We start from the raw sequence: 14,134 nt of genomic DNA on the forward strand, positions 1-14,134 counted from the left end.
TTTAAACAATATTATTTTTTAATAACAACCAGCACTTGACATTTCCGATTCAAACACGACCCTTAGTGTTTCCTGCTGGGCGCACGCTAGTGTTGGCACGCATCGCTGGAGCCGGGCGCCTGTAGAGGTGTGCAGCCTGAATTAAAACTATACCACCTGGCATCAAATTTAAATATACAAACATTCGAATGTTTAATTTAAAAAAAAATCATTTTCAAAGAAAGTATACAGTACTGGCATGCTAATACATCGATTATTTGCATGTAGCACATTCTCATACAGCAAAATTACTGAAACAGCTCTTCACGTTGGGTTCTATAGTAAGAGAAAGACTAATTAGAAACTCCCTTTCTAACTTACACAGTGTCTCTCAACACATGCCTAAGACACTTCATAGCCCTGCATGCGTCTATTCCAGATGGACAAATCTCTTTCTCCACGCTCCAAGTTATAATTTAATAGTTTGTGGGTTTACTTACTAAAAATCCGTCAACTGTTCCAACTTTAACTCAATTCCTAAGCTCTGTCACTTATCCAAGTCTCTTCAAGATCGATTCTCAAATGCCATTCCCCGTCTCACCCAGGTCCCCTCAATGCCCACCGCCATCATCACACCTCCTGTTTCCACAGGGAACCAATCGTCGGCAATCCCCCAACAGCCCCCACAACTTGCCCTGCCACCTACATCGCGCTCCCATAATGTCTCTTAAACATGACGGTAAAAACGATCCAACGCTGTTTAATCACTATTTACTTCTTGTAGCTGGCACACGGACGCACCTTTGAAAACTATTTTGAAGGTCAAACGGAAGGTGACCGGCGTGCGAGGCTCTATAATGTAACCGCTATTTCCCCCACAAATTTCCAATCGAGTATTTCCTCCTGCACACCTTGGCGTGTATTGGTAGCAAATAAATAAAGCTTTGCACGAGTGCTTTTACTTTTTGGAACCGTTAGCTCTCACTTTGGTCGCACGGTGTTCCTCGGCCGATTTGCCAAGTGTTATTTCACGTGAACCTATGCCCCAAGTGGAAAACAAAATCTATCGTGTTAACCGTCATTAAGAACAAGCGAATAAAATGACATTTAAAATAATTTTAACTCGAATAAAAAAATAATAATTTAGAAATCAAATAACACTGCTCGCCTCTGTCCACGTGTGTTACGGCTGCATCACAATCTCCGTCAAGTGTTACAAAGTTACAGTTCATGCAGGAAATTCCAGGTCTTAAATAAAGTTTAAAAAAGGTTAATCGACTAAACACGGTACTTAAAAGTGATTTAAGCAATAAGGAAATATAATATTCATGTGCATACAATAATTAGGTGGCCTACTATAAGGCAGTCATGTAAATTAGTGTTCTGCCACAAATGCTAAATTGTTTTAACTAACACTGTTTAAAAAATAAGATAAAACAAAACGTAGGTGCAAAATTAATCGAGAGTGTAAAGTCGCAGAGTAAACAAGACTGTGGTAAAACAGTTTGGTTTGAAAAACGACCAATGCGATTCCAAGCTTGTGACGAAATCGTGAGGACGTGCGAGTGCACGCTGCTCGCTCCCTCAATGGCCTCCGCTGAACTTGCCAGCCCATAAGAGCGCAACGCTCTTCAATCGGTGTGCCCGAGGTCTCGATTACAACGGGGTTTGGCTCATGGTGACTCGGTATGCAGTCGTGTCACATCATCACAGTCGTCAATGCAGGGCTCGGATTACCCCAGATGCGTGCGTTTGAGTGTGACGAGCATTAACGCTCACAACCTGGCACATCTATAAAACTTACTCAACCGAATGAGCGAATGGGTGGATGTGCAGGTGGCCGAGTGTGTGGATGGGTTCGCGTGTGCGTAGGTTGGCATGTGATGAGGTGGCATGCGAGTAGGATTGTGTGTGGTCTAATTCGTGTGTGGACGATTTTTGTGTGTGGAAGTATATGTGTGTGTTGGTGTGAGGAGGGATTGTTCAGTGTGCGGGCAGAAGCTATGGTACTTGTGTATGAGTGGGTGGGTGAATGTGTATGTGCACGTGTGCACGTGTATTGGGCTGGCAGTTTTGCCGGCCGGCGAGCTGGGTTGTCACGCCTCCACCCTCCGCAGGCTGGAGCGGTTGATGGACTCCCTGAACCGCATGGCACGAGAAACGCACAAATGATATGCACACAGGCAAAACCAACAATATGGCAAGCGCCTGCTTGGCAGACAGCTGCCAACACAACCAGCATTAACCAGTAAGTAGAACATCAACGAAGAGACTTAAGGGCTAGGGGGCAGAGGTGCAGAAACTGCACTACGAATTCAACTTAATCTGGCCGGCGATTAAGCAACAGAGGCAACGAGGGCGCTGTCACCTGCTCAGCGTGGGCGTGAGTGGCTTGTAGAGTTGCGCGATCTTCTGGCTAATCATGGGCTGCAGCGCTTCCGTCAGCCGGTGGTAGTTTCGCTCCAATTCTCGCTGGTACTCCTTCTGGTCGGGCCCAATGAGCACCTTGTTCTTACGCAGCGCATCTGCGCATCTGCACGCATCACGGCGACACAAACACGTGCGTCACTCGCGCCGCTGACACACAAAGGATGAATGAAGCCTGGGGCCGGTGGATAAACACGAGGATTGGCAGCTGTCCTCGTTTTCCCAGGATCATCTTCTTGTTGAGGCTACTGTCGTGTGAGAAATCTATCACACTTCCTGGGATATTACAAGTCCCGATTTTTGTCAGTTGTGTAAAAATGACTATCATCACGACGAATACAGCAACCCTCTTCCAGTGCTGTCGGATATTTTTCTTCCCATGATACGTCTCAGTTTGTAACTCAGAGGTGGCGACCTAAGCGGCACGTATGTATGCTGAATTTATTTCGCACCGTACGTATCCAACCGTGCTAATCAGAGGTCCGCGGGGGATGGACAACCAAGTAAACACGAAAAGCAGTTCTAAAGTACCGCGTGACGCACTCGGGGGTCGGTGGGGGGGGTACTGCGCAAAGTGCGTTCACAACAGCCACACTGAGCACTTGTCCGGCCCGGACTCGCCAAGAGCGCCCCCAGGCGACGTTGCTCTGCCTCGCACGCTCACCTCTTGGTGAAGTCCTTGAAGCAGAGCCTAAGCTTGTTGTGGTGGCGGTAGAGCTTGGGATCGTCGGGAATTTCGGCGAGAAACACTTGAGCCACCTCCAGGGGGCCCTGTGTTGGTGGCACCAAACGCACACGCGCGCACAGCCTCAAGTCAGCGGTGCTCTGCGTTTTCTTGTATAGATAAACTAGCTTAACTACCCGCCTTCGCCCGGGACTTGGATTCACCACGCCCGGCCCCCTTGGTCTCCCCAATGGCGATGTTCACACACCACACCAGTTACACGTTTGAGGCTGAGGCTGAGTCGACCTCGGGGAGGCCCAGGACCGGTTAAAAAAATCGTCACCGGTGGTGGCCGTGAGCAGGAATCGAACTCGGGTCGCCGGGTTCGTAGCGCGGCGCGCTAACCACTCCACTACAATGCGTTACGCTTCCACATGCGCTGGTCACATGACATTTGACGTCACAGCTCACTTGCCATGCAAAAAATGTATGCATTATTGAGCTCCCCCCCCCCCCCAAAAAGTGTATTTTTATAATTTTTGCATGGTGTACAGTCTGAACAGACACACATTCACAACTTTGCCTTTTATATATATGGAGATAACGTTTTCTTGTATAAATAAAGAACGTTTACGGGGGGAATGGAAAATTCCATGAGCATGCTGCGGTTACAGTTATGGGAGAAGGATGTAGACATTGCAATTATGCTAAAATATTAATGGTTTCATACTCATGGCAACTATATCCACAAGATTATCGATTTTAATCTCATATAATGATTGTCTATGTACTGGTGTTTCCGTAATTTACGTGACATGTTCGTGGAATTCACCAATACATCATTTTCAGTCGTCCAACTTATTTTGTTACCACCGCACCTAATTATTCAAAACCCTTACCAGCAGACTGATGTAAACAAAAAAAAACAATGACTTAAAACTTTAACACTGAGTAGAGCACTAAAAGAGAAATTAAACAAAATCTCAGCTAATTTATATTTGTTTGGGTTAGATCGCGTGGGTATGATGTTATTTAGAGCTCAAACCCTCCACTGCATGACACAGCAACAATGGAATCAAGTAATTACATGGCAAAGAGTGGCAATTGATTGTTTTTCAGCAACTTTTAAACGGTTACGTTTAAAAGTGACAATTTTAGTTTTTACTATTTTGTATAACGTTCTGCTGCAGATTACAACCAGCACCATGAGGTATGAACAAGAAGGGCCCAGACCTCGAGAGAATCCCGGCTGGACACGTGATCACGCTAGAGGTGCGAATGCGGGCGGACCGAGCGAGGAGGCAGCACCTGGTTCACGGTGGTACCCACGGAACCCTGCAGAACCATCTGCAACATCTTGTGGTCGGGCGGCTCCTGGTGCGTCGCAAACGCCAGCTCCTGCGTCTTCTTCTGCATGTCCTCGATGGCCACCTCCATGGGTGTCAGGATGATCTGGAGCGCGCGCCCACCGCGTCCATCGTTAGTGCCATCGCAACGATACCCACCCGCCATCAATGTCACCACCAACCTCATCGTCAGCAGCATCAGCATCAGTGAGCAGCTGGCATTCTGAAAATGTACAACAAAGTCGCGTCGCATGTCGGATGGGGGGGGGAGGGGGTTTAGGAGGTGTGGGGGGGGGTCATACTTCCTCCTTGTGTCCCACGTTAATGCGTGTCTTGATGTAGGGGAAGGCATGCGAGGTGGTGAGCACCGTCTTGCGCTTGTACTGCTCGTGCAGATCGCCGTGCGCACGCCCGTCCAGCGTGAAGGGCGTAGCGAACAGAAATCGCCGTAGGTTGTAGTTCTTGTCGAAGTACGTGATGCGGTCCTTCAGCTCGTACATGTCGAAGTACGGCTCTACGTACGTGATCTGGATGTAGGCCTGTGGCGGGGAGGGCATAACGACGCATTGGTTAATCCATTAATATCGATTCTCTAAAAGGTTTCTAACTTCTCTGCCAAATTTCTCCTGTTTGAGCTATCGGCAATCGTGCCATGAAATAAAAAAAAATTCATTCAGATCTCTCGCGGAGCAATGAGGCCCACTGTGTTCGAGAATGGCCTTCGGAAGCGGAAACCATGGAGCTACCTCCGAGGTCACTCCCTTCAACTGAACTCTGGTCCACACAGTAGAGGGCAGAATTTGTATTTTTTTTAAATGTTATTTTACCAGGTTAGGCCCACTGAGCTATAGAGATATTTTTCAGAAGCGAACTGGCCATAAATGATAGCTCAACGAAGTGGCTTCATCACGTGGAAATGTATCGCAGTCAAATGCTGTAAATGCACGTTTCTAAATGTGGAAGGGTAAACCGGAGGACCCGGAGAAAAATCCACACGACCACAGGGAGCACACGCAAACCCCAAATATACAGGCATCAGGATTCGGATCGAACCCACGACCCCTTGTAAACCAGGTGAGGTATTTAACATCTCGCCATTGTGGGACCCACCCTGCCACATGAGAGTTATTTTCGTCACATGACAGTCAAACCCCTATTATATTTGTCAGAGTTGGAATTCAGCCAAATTAAGTACGGAACCAAATTTTATGTGATGGGTTTTTTTCATCGCAGTCATTGGCGGTAGGGCCGATTCTGCTCACGATATATGTGCATAGAACCGACTGTGTAAGAATCAATGTCAGTTCCTATACAATGTTTGTAGTCTTCAGGTGACCCACGCAGCCGCTAGAGACCCAATACATTCACCGCGATTGTAAAAAAATAATAAATTCTTGAAATTAATCGCTACATTTCATCGAATCACCAGGAGGCGCAGTTTCAGACCCCTAGCCCACAGGTAGGCAAACACTGCACGCACAAAGTACAACCATCAACAGTGTATGCAGTGGCCATGATGGTATTAAGTCAATTTCAGTTTCAGTTGCGCTCGGTTAACAACTGCATGCACATTGACAAATAATGAAAAATTAGACGAACAAAAGAGAAGCTAAAGTGGTCATCTGAACGGTGGCATTCATCAAGTGTAGAATGATTAAAAAAAACATCGATTGTGTACTCAGACAAATTAACTTGGAGAGAAGCCCTGACCTTGAACCCCCACACTCCTTCTTTTGGGGATATTCTATCCTGATTATGTTTTCCAAATTATGCCACAAGAGCCAGCCACGTCAGGGCAATTAACGTTAATTCGTCATTCTCACAACCGGCAGCGTAACAGCACATCGTGGTTTCACAAAAAAGACACCATGGTTGTGTCTTATCCATCTCTATCCATACGAATAGAGATGATTTCAGGAAATGGGTCTGGAAGTTGACATGACAACTATTTCTGAATTTCTTCAGGAGACCTAAGCAGCGTTCACTGCATGTCAATGAAGCCGACATTTGTACTTCTCAGCATTCGAAAAAGTTTCAGTAAAAAAAACTAACATTAATGTTTTTTGGACAACCAGTGATATATAGACAATCAACTTGCTACGCTTATGAACCCGGTTTAATTACCAGATTCAAACACAAGATCTGAGCAGTGCCGACTTAGGCCCCCGAGCCACTTAGAGAGGGACCTAAGAACCTCCATAATCCTAGGGAAGGCGAGCCACACCAGCGCACGATGGAGTCCAAACGAGCACCGTGTCAATTCTCCACGGTTACCTTGTTGGGATCAAGCTTGTTCCGGTCCACCGGATTGGAGTCTTTAATCACCTCCATGTTTTCTTCTCCAAACCGTTCAGAGTAAAACCCCTGAAAAACACACAAAACATCGTCTCAATCACGTGCGGAACGACACAGACTTCACGAGCGATTAAGGGCAGCGCCTATGGGGTGAACTGGACACCACGTTAGGATGCCGTGTGGCTTGGACGGGCCATGAGAGAGTCTTTAAGAATGCGTTTTCCCAATTGTATTCCAGTTATGCTCAAGGACCGTATCACGAGACGAAGCACCTCTCCTCGCAGACCAGCGCTTCACCCCACATGTTAGGCAATGGCCCGTGAAAGCTGATATCACGGAATTAGTTGTGAGATCCAAAAAGGGGACAAATGGTTTACCTAGTGTGGGCATATGGGCACATTTAGCACTCGCTTAATTGGTGGCTATTAGGTCGGCCAATAAGTTATGTCGGAAAATATAATTTAAAAAAAAGTTTGGAAAAAGTCAGCTTTATTATCATTAAAGTGGCTGAGAATGCCATTGGAAACCTCATTTGCCAGTAACAAAATATAATTGGTTTTTTTACCCTTTTATCTGGCAACAAAACTGACACCTTTTTTTACAAGGAGTCATGGCTGAGATTGAGCGATCAGGCTGTGTGCGTGGGGCCCCCTTCGTGAGCCGCCAGGGTCAGTGCCCACCGACGTGTGAGGTCACCTCGAGGCGGTGGGAGATTTCTGCCAGCTTGGTGATGGCCGGCTCCTTGTACACGAACTCCTGCTCGTCGAGATCTCCAAATTTGGAGCCGTAGAAACCGACGCGGAAGTACGTCCCGAACATACGCTTTCCGCCCTGCGGCGAGGAAGAGACGTGGGTGCGGTGGTGGCGGTGGCGCGAGGATTAATGAGCGGCAGGCACGGTAACGAGCGGCACGGGGCACCAACACCGCTGCGTCCACTACACTTGGCCAATCGCTCGGGCCTAGCCCAGCATCCAGACCGCCCAAACTTATCCATCCACGGACAAGGGCATCCGTTGCTCGCCAGAGTAACTTCTCAGCGGTAGTTACACCATTTTCTAATAAATGTTAGAATGTTTCTAAAAGATTACTTGGTTATACCCTGGTCCGCTCAGGTTAATGCGGGGTTAACTTTTATTTGCTCCCTCACAGCATTCAGGAACTGATGCCATCCCGACCTCGAGATCTTATTAGGTCGGTCGAAGTCAAGGAGTCAGGGAGGTAACTGAACACGAGGCTTGGATTTCCACTTGAAACCGGGAACACATCTGGAGGGTGTGGTGAATGAAGTGATAAGAGTCAAAGCTCCTGGAATCAGACATGCATATTGAATGATATTTCTTGCATAACGACACACAATGTCAGGGGTTATTTTCACTCGGCGCACCGGAACCACGAGAGGCTTTGCGCCGACTCAGTGCTGTGGGAAGAGCATGCGGGGGTGGACACACGGGAAGACAATGACTGGGCCACCGTGACCCACGCTGGAGCTAGAGTTGCGACAACGCAGTGTGGGAGAAGTCAGCACGGTGCAGACCCCCCCACCCCCCAAAATTGTACACGATGAGCACACGCAGAGACCCCGACGACACGATTCTAACAGCGCTCGTAGGGATTGCGAGGACCGACGCCACCACATGTGAGACCATGGAGGGCTTAGGGCTCCCAAACAACCATGTTACTTTGGGGAAGGAGTTAAGGAGGGTTGGGACAAAAAAACGGGTAAAACCAAAAATAGGGACTTACCACGGGAGACAGCAAAAGTGGGGGTTTTGGGGTCACCATGGAAGGGGTAGGGAGGGGAAGGGGGAGGAGGAAGGGGATCAGGGACGGATTGGGGACCGGGAGGTGGGAGCAAAAGAGAGAGGTCATTTCAAATCAGGACAAGGGGTTATACACATTATTATTCACAAAGCCAGGCTATGTTAAAAACAACGTAACGACTACAAGAAAGCATCCCATTGGTGGCATTGTTTTATCATCAAGGTGTCTGCCGGCAATGGTTGGACTCGAGCCAATCTGCTGCTGCCTCTGCAGTCGACCATACACACAGTGTGCGCTACGCTATGCTGCACACACTGTGTACCATGGAGGACATTAAAAGGTTTATGGCGGTATTAATTGATAAAGCTCACCCGCCCCTCCGAAGGGGGGATGGACGTGACCGTCCCGCAGGCGGGAGGTGGGTGGGCAGTTTCCCTCTTATTCTGTGCAGCCGCTGGCTTTCGCATCACACACCAGGACAGATAAACAAGGCCTCAGAGGCTGCGTGAATCGAGTGACTGTCCAACCCACAGATCAAAGAACCACAGAGCAGCTGGACAGCCGTTATGCAGACACGCCAGCGTAGGTGCCCGCTCCGCTTTCCACAGTGAGTTTGACGGAAAACGGTTTAAGAAATGGCAGCACTGTGCTGGTGCACGCGCCTCAAGATACGGTATGCCGTCGTGAGACGCGGTTGCATTTTAATACTCTATGAATGCGAACTGTAATGGTACTGTACTGTTTTGGTGACATTTTGCGAGGCTCTGTCATTTGTTTAATCCAACGATCTGATAATCAGCGTCTAACAGCTCTGGGTTCCACGTTCATTAAGAATGGAAATGTCAGTTAATGAATGGGAACGTGTACAACTTTTGTGGATGGCAGCCTCATGATGTGCGCAGCATGCAGAAGACAAAAGGGCCACAGCAAGAACGTAAAACACTCACGACACACAGAGACCCAAAAACAATGGGATGGGGGAGTGAGGGATAGATTCCATGCAAAATGATGAGCATCAAGGCATGCAAAACTCCAAGCGATAAGCTACCCAAAGCCTTTAAGCACACGTGGGGTGTAAAAGCTTTACGTTAAGGCTCGGTTTAAAGCCCCACGTAAAAGTTTTGTTTTGTCTGCTTGCTTAAAGACGCCTGTGCTGCAAAATAAAATTGAACAAATAATAGCATTTTGGGGGGGGAAGTAAAACTAAAATGGTAAACAGGGGTATAAGAAACGGCGACAACTAAAGACAGGATTGAAACGCTCAGGGTCGAAGCACTATGATCGGTACTGGGGTTCAACGCGACACCACTGACGCGGTAATCAGAGACACAGGCGTCCCGAGTCCTGGACCCGCCGATGTGATGATTCCAGCACCATGCCCACCACCGTGCCCTCCGTGCCTACCGACGCAGCAGCCTTGCAAAGGCCCGTCGGTGAGAAAGATCGGCCCCTTTCGCGAAACTCATTGAGTGCCAGCATTGAGCACTCGGTGCCAGTGCTGCCCGTTTTATTGGCATTCCATGAGAACGAGCAGAGGATTATTCCATGGTGAATTATGGGATGATTATGGGTAGGATTATGACTCGCGTGTATCATGTGTTAATGAAGAGCCCAGTGCTGGAAATCACTCACCTCGTTAAGATTGACATTAAATTATAATTTTACATTGTAGAATAAATACTTTTCAAGCTTCAGTCATATCAACTAAAATTGTTAGGACTTTCGTCAATGGTAACTTAAAAATATCACACCGCGGAAGTACAAAGTGACAAACTACTCCACTGACACGTGTAACTAGCGCGGCTTTGACGAAGGCAGTAAAATCCACGTGGGCTGCGTGGTGAATTAAAAAAACTGGACAGTGAGCGAGTGAGTGAGCGAGCGTGCAGAAGGCATCACAAGATGAGGAGTTGGTGGCAGGAAGGAGCCTGGCGCAAATGAACCGCCTTACAGTCAAACGCGATCAATGTTACCACCGGGCGCTGCCGGCCGCCCCGACAGCCAGGCGGGCGCACTCCTGACCAGGCCGAAGAGGATGGGGAAGGCACGGCCGTGGCGCGTGCCTTCGAGAACCACGCAGCACAAAAGCACCGCCGCCGCCGCTACGCCACACTGGGCGTGAGTGCGTGCGTGAGCTCAACACCCTTTCTCCAAAATCGGCACTTACCTCCCAGCCGGTGCTCTGCACAAAGAACAGTTTTAACACAGGGGAAAGGGGCCACATGTCGATTGTTAAGCACACAGTAACGCACGGACGCGGCCCGCCTAACTTCCGCACCCTGCCCCGCGCTGCCCTCCGTGTGTGCGGGAGACTCGCCGTGTCTCGCGCCCCACCGTGCATGCGTCTCACCTACGTGAGAGTCTTTACTCGTGTCCAGCTGTGGGGATGACACTGGTAGGGCTCGTATAATTCATATACCGTTTGTCACCAACCTTCCTCGTCTTAACTCCTCCACTGTTTGATGGTACACAGCCTAAAACTCTATATCTTAGCCCAAGGTTCCATGTCTCCTGTTTCCCACCCAGTAAAGTCCAATACCATTGGTCTTCATGTTTCCCAAATCCCTATGTAACGCCGTGTAGTGCTCAGCACAGTGTAGGTGTTGTGTCCCTATGTCCCATCCGGCACAGCCCCTTGCTCCACGTCCCCACGTCCTTGTCAGCGTGACTGCGTGCCGCCTGTTGGGCGCTGCGTCACCTGGTGGACAATCTTGCTGAAGGCGTCCTGCAGCTTGCCGTGGATCGTAGCCAGCTTCTTGGCGTCGCGGTGCGCCTCGTGAACGGGGATTAGGATCTTGTAAACCTCGTTCACGGCCTCGTACATGCCAGCCTGTGCAAGACAAAAGATCCCCCGTGTAGCCTTAACAAACTGTTGGGGCAAGTGCTCTTAGTGAGCATCTATGAAGGTCCACATGGCACATGAGGTGGATGGCCAGCACCACGCCCGGCCGCCTTTGTCTCCCCAGTGGCAATGTTTACACACCGCACCAGGTACTCATTTGAGGCTGAAGTGGGCATGCCTCCACCTGAACGTGCGCACGTGGTCAGACGCCCGCCCGTTCGATCGGTTGCCGTCAAAACGCTTGCGCCGAGCGGCGCGTGGGAACGCCGCTTCGTGGCGCAGCGACCTCCCTCACCATGGAGAAGGAGGCGGCCGCCTGCTCCAGCAAGCCGACGAGGCCGGACTCGGTGAAGTACTTCCCCGTGCAGATCCCCTCCTCGTCGGGCGACAGCACGTCATCCGACACGGCCGACTCCTCCAGGACGTTTGAAGAAATGTTCTACGCAGACCAGGGCACGCGCGGAAGGTGAGAGCGTGCCAGCGAGTGGCACAGTTTGAACCACTAGAGCCGGAAAACTGACTGCCGTCAAATGAGCCGAACGCTGCATTCGAAAAACAAGACGCGTCCCAAAAGCACCAGATTAGGTGCCGTGGTGCGATCGTGCGATTCTCCCGGAAACAACGATGGGAGCTACGTCGACCCCTCACCTGGAAGCTGACGCAGCCGATGGGCAGGTACTTCCTGTCCTCGAGCATGGAGAGGTACTCGGAGACGAGGGCGGCCGAGTGCACGAGGCAGTGGGCCGCCTCCGCGTGCTGGCCCCGCTCCGAATGTTTGCCGGCCATGTTCTGCAGCCATGTGAGCCGTAGGTCCGGCGACGTTTGGTAGCCCTTGGCGATCCTGCGGGGAAAGAGAGCGTGAGGGCAGCCACGCCAGTGCTCAGACGCTCAGATGCTCGACGTGTCAAAAACTACAAAATATAAACTTTCAAAGCGGGAACAGTTGAGCAACGCCGACCTTCCTGCAGTGGAACACTAAACTATATTATTTGTGTCTTTTGGTAAAGTCACGTAGATAGGTTCAAAGAAAATTACAAAAAAAGAACAAAAACGATGACGTTTCAATCACAACACAAGCGATCGTCATCAGGACGATTGTCATCAGGACGATCACTTGTGTTGTGATCGAAACGTCGTAGTCACGAAAGCTTTAAGTCAAGATTTAACACTAAACTATTTCTAATTTTACCAGGTAAGGCCCATTGAGCTATATAGCTCTTTTTCAGAAGCAACCTGGCTATCACAAATGATAGCTCAACGATGTGGCTTATCATGTGGAAATATATGAGCTAAATACTCTAAATGCATATTAATACATAAATGTAGAGGGAAAAATCAGAGGAACCGGGGAAAAAAATCCACGCGACCATGGGGAGAACATGCAAACTCCAAATATACAGGCATCAGGGTCGGGATCGAACCCACAACATCCTCCATTCCAGGTGAGGTAGTTAACATTTCAACACTGTGGCATTCCAACACGCCCAGTGTTCCGAGCGAGTGCCGTAGGACACCTCAGCTGAGCTGGTGGCGAAGGCTGTGAGCGTGGAGAGGAGTGGCGAGGTTCAGTGAGCTATGACCGTCATGATGTAAGAATATTCTTTCTTGCAATGCGCTCCGCTTTTGAATGGCAGAAAAATTACAACGTAACAATGTGCACGAGAACATATGAAACAATCAAACACACCGACAACATCGTCATATAATAAAACAATAATCATTTCTGCAAAAGCCAGTGTGGGATTTTTTTTCTTGAAGACGACATCACTTGGACTTGTTGATTTGTACATCTTGATGTGTCATGGGCTAGGTGTGGAGGATCAGCCTGGACAAAGCGTGGCATTGGAGTAATGTGCGCCGTGATTTGGTGTGGTCTGAAGCAGCACGTGCCTGTACATGAGGTCGAGTAGCATCTCCGGGTCTTCCTGGTGCTCCTTCATCTTGACGGTGTCAGAGAGTATCATGTGCAAGTTGAACACCAGGTCTTGCACCTACACATTCAGACAAACAAGTGCTCAATGCCAAAACAAACAAACAAATAAAACAGAAGAAATCGATGCATATGCATACAATCTTCTGTTTCATGAGCGCTAACAATGGTAGCGCTTGCACCAGGCGCACAGTGAGCAGTACATCATGGGAAACCCTTTGACCAATAAGACAAATTTCTAAAGGGTCAGTCCCAAATAACAAGACAACTTTATATTCAGGTTTTGTTCATCTTGGATCATCTTTACGTAAGTTATCATGCCCCCTAGTGACAGGCTGACGGAGTCTTTTGATCTTAGTGGTACAGCGTAAATGACCGCAGCGCGGAGGAGAGTGCCTTCGGGACCTGTTCGGGGAACGTGGTGCTTTGCAGCTCGAAGTCCTCCTCGGCGTAGGTGAGGATGGTCTTGAGCGAGCGGCGGAGGAACTCCTCGTTGAAGTTCTGCGACGTCCCGACGAGCGAGGACAGCGACATGGTCACCTGCATCTTTACCCGGGCGAAGTTCTGCACGCGCACGGCGGAGCGGGGCGAGGCAGGGCGAGGAGGGGTGAGGTGGGGCGGGGTGAGGTGAGGTGAGGCAGGGTGCGGTGAGTGGGGTGAGGTTGGGTGAGGTGAGGCGGGGCGAGGTGAGGCGGGGCGAGGTGAGGCGAGGTGAGGAACGGTGGGATGAGGTGAGGTGGGGTGAGGTGGGGTGGATTGCTGCGTGAGCACCGCTTCTCAGAATCTTTGCTTATTTCTACTTGCTGAGTTTTTGAGTTTGCGCTTTATCCGCTCTCCGCTGTGTTTACGGGTTGCACCGCGTGTTGTTCGGCACGATGTCCGACGTTTC

At 49.5% G+C, this 14,134-nt stretch overlaps 1 protein-coding gene across 20 annotated transcripts in view; it reads right to left on the bottom strand.

Annotated features, from left to right (window-relative positions):
* LOC116948840 (dedicator of cytokinesis protein 7-like) overlaps positions 1–14,134 on the bottom strand; it is a 74,518-nt gene continuing 60,384 nt past the window's right edge. For 9 of the 20 annotated variants that reach the window (XM_032965994.2, XM_032965981.2, XM_032965988.2 and 6 more), the window contains 13 exons: positions 13,651–13,809; positions 13,206–13,306; positions 11,964–12,156; positions 11,611–11,754; positions 11,172–11,303; positions 10,641–10,655; positions 7,408–7,542; positions 6,691–6,780; positions 4,719–4,955; positions 4,379–4,522; positions 3,071–3,177; positions 2,348–2,512; positions 1–2,118 (listed from right to left, as the gene is read on the bottom strand). In XM_032965994.2, coding sequence (XP_032821885.1) covers positions 2,076–2,118; positions 2,348–2,512; positions 3,071–3,177; positions 4,379–4,522; positions 4,719–4,955; positions 6,691–6,780; positions 7,408–7,542; positions 10,641–10,655; positions 11,172–11,303; positions 11,611–11,754; positions 11,964–12,156; positions 13,206–13,306; positions 13,651–13,809 — 1,665 coding nt within the window. In that variant the 3' untranslated portion in view covers positions 1–2,075. The remainder of the gene's footprint in view (positions 2,119–2,347; positions 2,513–3,070; positions 3,178–4,378; positions 4,523–4,718; positions 4,956–6,690; positions 6,781–7,407; positions 7,543–10,640; positions 10,656–11,171; positions 11,304–11,610; positions 11,755–11,963; positions 12,157–13,205; positions 13,307–13,650; positions 13,810–14,134) is intronic. The other 11 variants (XM_032966002.2, XM_032966001.2, XM_032966004.2 and 8 more) reach the window with 2 other exon arrangements.

Source organism: Petromyzon marinus, chromosome 35, assembly GCF_048934315.1.
Source record: "Petromyzon marinus isolate PM22_M1 ecotype Great Lakes invasive population chromosome 35, UKy_Petmar_22M1.pri1.0, whole genome shotgun sequence".
NCBI classification, from domain to species: Eukaryota; Metazoa; Chordata; class Hyperoartia; order Petromyzontiformes; family Petromyzontidae; genus Petromyzon; species Petromyzon marinus.